The 4,380-nt window shown below is 44.8% G+C and overlaps 1 protein-coding gene across 1 annotated transcript; it reads right to left on the reverse strand.

Moving 5' to 3' along the window:
• Positions 1-934: 934 nt before the first annotated feature.
• LOC147617931 (BTB/POZ domain-containing protein At2g24240-like) lies at positions 935-3,112 on the reverse strand. The gene has a single exon (XM_086776195.1). The coding sequence runs from the start codon at positions 2,535-2,537 to the stop codon at positions 1,185-1,187; it is 1,353 nt and encodes a 450-aa protein (XP_086632321.1). The 5' UTR covers positions 2,538-3,112; the 3' UTR covers positions 935-1,184.
• Positions 3,113-4,380: the final 1,268 nt, after the last annotated feature.

Raw genomic sequence — 4,380 nt, forward strand, 5'->3', positions numbered from 1 at the left:
GTGTGGTTGGATGTTGTTTTTTCTTTTTCTTTTCTTGCACAAGTAATTTTTTGTGTTACTATCCCAATTTTGGGAACAAGTTCTTGTGTTACTTTGGGGTTGCCACACCAATTAAACTTTCTGGGTACACTTTCTTGTGTTACTAGCTTTATTTTGGTTGCCAATCCAATTGAGCTTTTGAAGAAGATGTATAAGGTATCAGGATTAGTGGTGCTTTTATTCTTGAGAACTCGTATGATAGTGCTACCCTCATAGAAGTAATTGGACTTCTAACAGCTGTTTGGGAACCTAGTGTAGCTAGACCTTTTTGATTCCATGTTGGCCTTCACCTTGCCATCTCTAGTTCATGTGGAGGCTTTAAAATATATACATATGTATATATATTTGGAGGTAGGTGCCATGGGTATAACCTTGGCTCTGATAAGAGTTTATATCCTAAGCAGGCAGGGGCATTGAAGCTTTGCATGTGATGCCCATTGCCATTGCCACATACCACATGCTTGGGACACATCCTGCTGTCCATGCTTCAACAGACCACAGCCTCACAGATTTTACCCCCTCTGATGTTTGCAGCCTAACAAATGCGGCAGCGCTCATATATGCATAGGTGGCAGGCATATCAGGAATCATGGCACTAATCTAATAGTGTCCATACAGACCTATATTCCAATCTGTGTTGAGCCCAACATTGGTTTACAAAATTTGAAAGCACTCCAGCACCACAAAGTTGAAACACATCATACATGGGACTCCCCACACTTAGAAGTGAAGATTGCCAATGGTTACCAAAAGAAAGCAGTCCTCTCCAAAACAGACAAAACTGGTCCACATCTCGACACAGATATATCAATCCAAACACACAGTCGAAGAATATAACGGAAAAAAACCAGGAATGCAAATTGTACACTGCAAAGAGTGATAATCTCTCAGACAGTTGCTTCAAAAAAGTTCAAGTTGATTTCTTTGAGGTCAAGGCATGGCCTTGGAATGGGATGCCCATCAAAGGCATCACTGTCAGCCACATATGCCACATCAGCCCCACAAGGGCCAATAATTTTCATCAGAAACATGTATCTTGGTTCTATTGCAAGGAGTCTTAATAAAGAGGCTAGCAGCACCTACAACCTAGAACATGACAATACATCTAAAACTCATTCAACCTGAAACTAGACTTAAAGAAAGGGCTAAAGAGTATCAACAACGCCAGAAGCTCCGGGTGTCTCCCATACATCAAAGATATCTTCCTCATTGTGTAACACAAAGAGCCTCTCTCCTCCGACAGCAATGTCCGAAATGGCACCTCCCTCCGGTTTTCTCAGCTTTGCAGTCTGCACACTTCGTGCAGCATCAAGATCAGGTGTGCAGAATACATACACACTATCATTTTTGCTAGAGAATAACTGAGAGCCCCATACAGCAAGCTTTGAATAGCAACGCTCCTCTGATTCCGAGACCTTCCCCGGCTGGTAACGGTCCCTCCACCTCATCCCTTGATTGCTGTTCCTCATGTCGATGAAGCCGAGATTATCAAACTGATTCACAACACACACTGTGGAGCAGTCCTCCATAGCTATGGCATCCATGACCACTTTCTCATCCAGGACAAGAGATGACTCTGAATCGGTCCATGACCAAACAACACTCTTTGATCTCATGTCGAGAAGGCTTATGAAACTGTCATCACTGCGCGGATATAGAGTGGCAACCATCAGCATTCTGCTATGGGGGAGCCACTGCAGCTTGCATGCATCACCAAGGGGCCAAGAAGGGCCTTCATAAAAGAAATCTGTTAGCTTTCCAGTGGTCTGATCCCAGCATCCGATGCCGTACTCGTTGGCATGCCCTCGACAACTTGCAAAGAGATTGACATCACTGTTTGCTAAAGCTCCTGCCGTACAATTCTTCAGTTGGCCATTGTGGCAGACCTGATATTTGTGTTCTGGCTTCCCTGTTTTCACATTGAACAAGGCCATGCCGCCAGTCTTGTCCCCTCTTTCACATGTGCAAATGACCACCCTTTGAGGGTTTAGAAAGCCTGCATCATTGACATTCACATAATCAAGGGTAAGAGGCGCCTGCAATTCCATGGTCCAGTCATACACACGCACCATGGGTCCATGGGCAACACAGCAGCCACCATCTTGGGCAGCTCTGATAGCAGTGGCATCACTAGTAGCCCGTCCACATATCGAAGCTGCATATTCTAACCTGTTACCATCTAGGGATCCCCATTTAGCTGCTCTGACATGATCAAGGATGCCATAGAAGAGGGCTTCTCTGTGGAGAGCTTTTTCAGGCATGCCAGGAGGGATGTGAAGCTCACCTGTTCTGAGCAAATCAAGGAGGACAGAGAAGTATGCCGGGTTCCGGTCGATGAATAGATCTGCAGTAGTAGGAGAGGTAGGTTTGGCCCTCCAATCCTCACCAATCATGGCAGAAAGCATGGAATCACGGCCGGCATTGACGAGGGTAGTGCTGCTGGTGACAAACAGTTTCCCTCCAACATTGAGCCTGATGGTATCTTGAGACATTCTCATGTTGAGAGCCTGTGGGAGGCTGTGATGCAATGAGGGTTTGATGATAGGGGGTTCAAATTGATCCTACAATTCTTGAATGCAAATCTGATGGCCACCCAAATTGATGGCTGTGTGCAAAGTTGATGCGCATCCAAATTGATGCCTAAATTGTTGAATGCAAAGTTGATGGGCACCCAAAATTTGATGCAAATTGATGTTATTATGGGGCATAAGGGGGGGGGGGGGGGCGTGGTTTCTCCTTATGTAATCTGTTTATGGCCACGAGAGCTTCAAATTTTAGAAAATCTCTGTACTTTGAATGGAAAAATCTGATGGCCGCCTATACATCAAAAACTACAAGAGAGAAAAGTGTGAAAAATTGACATGCTTTGATGAGAGAAAAGTGTGAAAAATTGACATGCAAGCTGATCTATCGTTGGATGGGATGGAGGGACACCAGGCAGAGAGAGACAGATCAACGGCCAGCTAGTGTGAAAACAATACAAACACCGACTCGTTGCAAGGTCTTGTCAAAGCGGTGTGTAGAGTTTGGAGGTGAAGAGAGAATTGGGCCAGAAAGAAGCAAGAGAAACCCAACATATATATATATAGGATTAATAAATTGGGCCAGAAAGACCAACATATATATATATATATATATATATAGGATTAATGAATTGGGCAGTTAAAAATATTCCATATATACAAAAGGATTAATGAATTGGGCAATTAAATACAAACAAGTGGCATCAAGATTCAGTTCTTCAAGGGACTGAAAGCACTGGCTGTTCTGAAAGACTGATGGTAGCCTACTACAGTCACAAACAAGGTCAAAACCGTGTGATTCCGAATGTTTCAACCAGAAACAAGAGTTGGCAAAGAAAGCTCAAGTTAAAAGCCGAGCATGGGCGTGTGTACACAGCTAAATTAAGGTCACAGGTGAGCCGTGAGCACTGAGTCCTCCAAATCTTGGCTTTTAATGATGGGTCAATGACTTGCTTGGTGTCAGAGTAGACCGAGGGAGGGGGGTGAGGGTGTGACATGTGTGTGTGTGTGTGTGTGTGAGAGAGAGAGAGAGAGAGAGAGAGAGAGAGAGACAGAGAATTGAAGGCGCCCATGTGATTGTGCCCCCCGCCAACCGCCCACCGCCAGCGGTGGTAGTGGTAGCATGTGCACACGCCGACCACACTACTTACTGGCCATAAGAACCAGCCCTTAGGCCTAAGAGCATCCCAACGCCCTCAATGAAATTTCACTTTAGGATCTTTATAGACTCTTTACCCCCTTCACACCCCACTAGAATGGCAAAGGAGACTCCTGGTCCATGAATACATATTATAATTGGCAAGGGAGATATCTCGCTTTTGTCGACTTTTCCCACCCTTTTTTCCTAAGGGCGTTGGACGAGGTAGACTCCTTGTCCATAAGAAGGTGAGAGAGATATCCCCCTTTTTACGACTCTCTCTCCCCCCCCCCCTCCCCTTTTTCCTGGAGTGTGTAAAGCACCTTAATGTTAGCCTACTCGAGTACTTGCCTAGATCTACTTGGTTTTGCCTTAAGGGCTATCTACAAGGAGTATTGAAGCACCCATCCTACAAGAGTTGGCCTCAATCATGTTGAGACATAAGATCCACTAGCCCACCTAAATGTGCCCTTTTTGTTGTGGGGGTTAGAGGAGAACTTCTTTCTAGTAAACACACAAAGTAGTTATCACACAGCACGGCTAAGTTCTAGCCTCTCATAGGCCATAACTTCCTCCTTTTTTATTGTAATGGTGTATGCGTATGCGTATGTGCGTGAGTACATGCGCACATGTGTGTGTGGGAAGGAAATTTGTATAAGTCTTTTTTTTTCTCTGGGTGAA

Source organism: Cibotium barometz, chromosome 36 (assembly GCF_041138505.1).
Source record: "Cibotium barometz isolate CiBa-2024 chromosome 36, ASM4113850v1, whole genome shotgun sequence".
NCBI classification, from domain to species: domain Eukaryota; kingdom Viridiplantae; phylum Streptophyta; class Polypodiopsida; order Cyatheales; family Cibotiaceae; genus Cibotium; species Cibotium barometz.

Bases quoted from the DNA above. Each gene is read 5' to 3' on its own strand.
- LOC147617931 (XM_086776195.1), bottom strand. From the start codon at position 2,537: ATGAGAATGTCTCAAGATACCATCAGGCTCAATGTTGGAGGGAAACTG.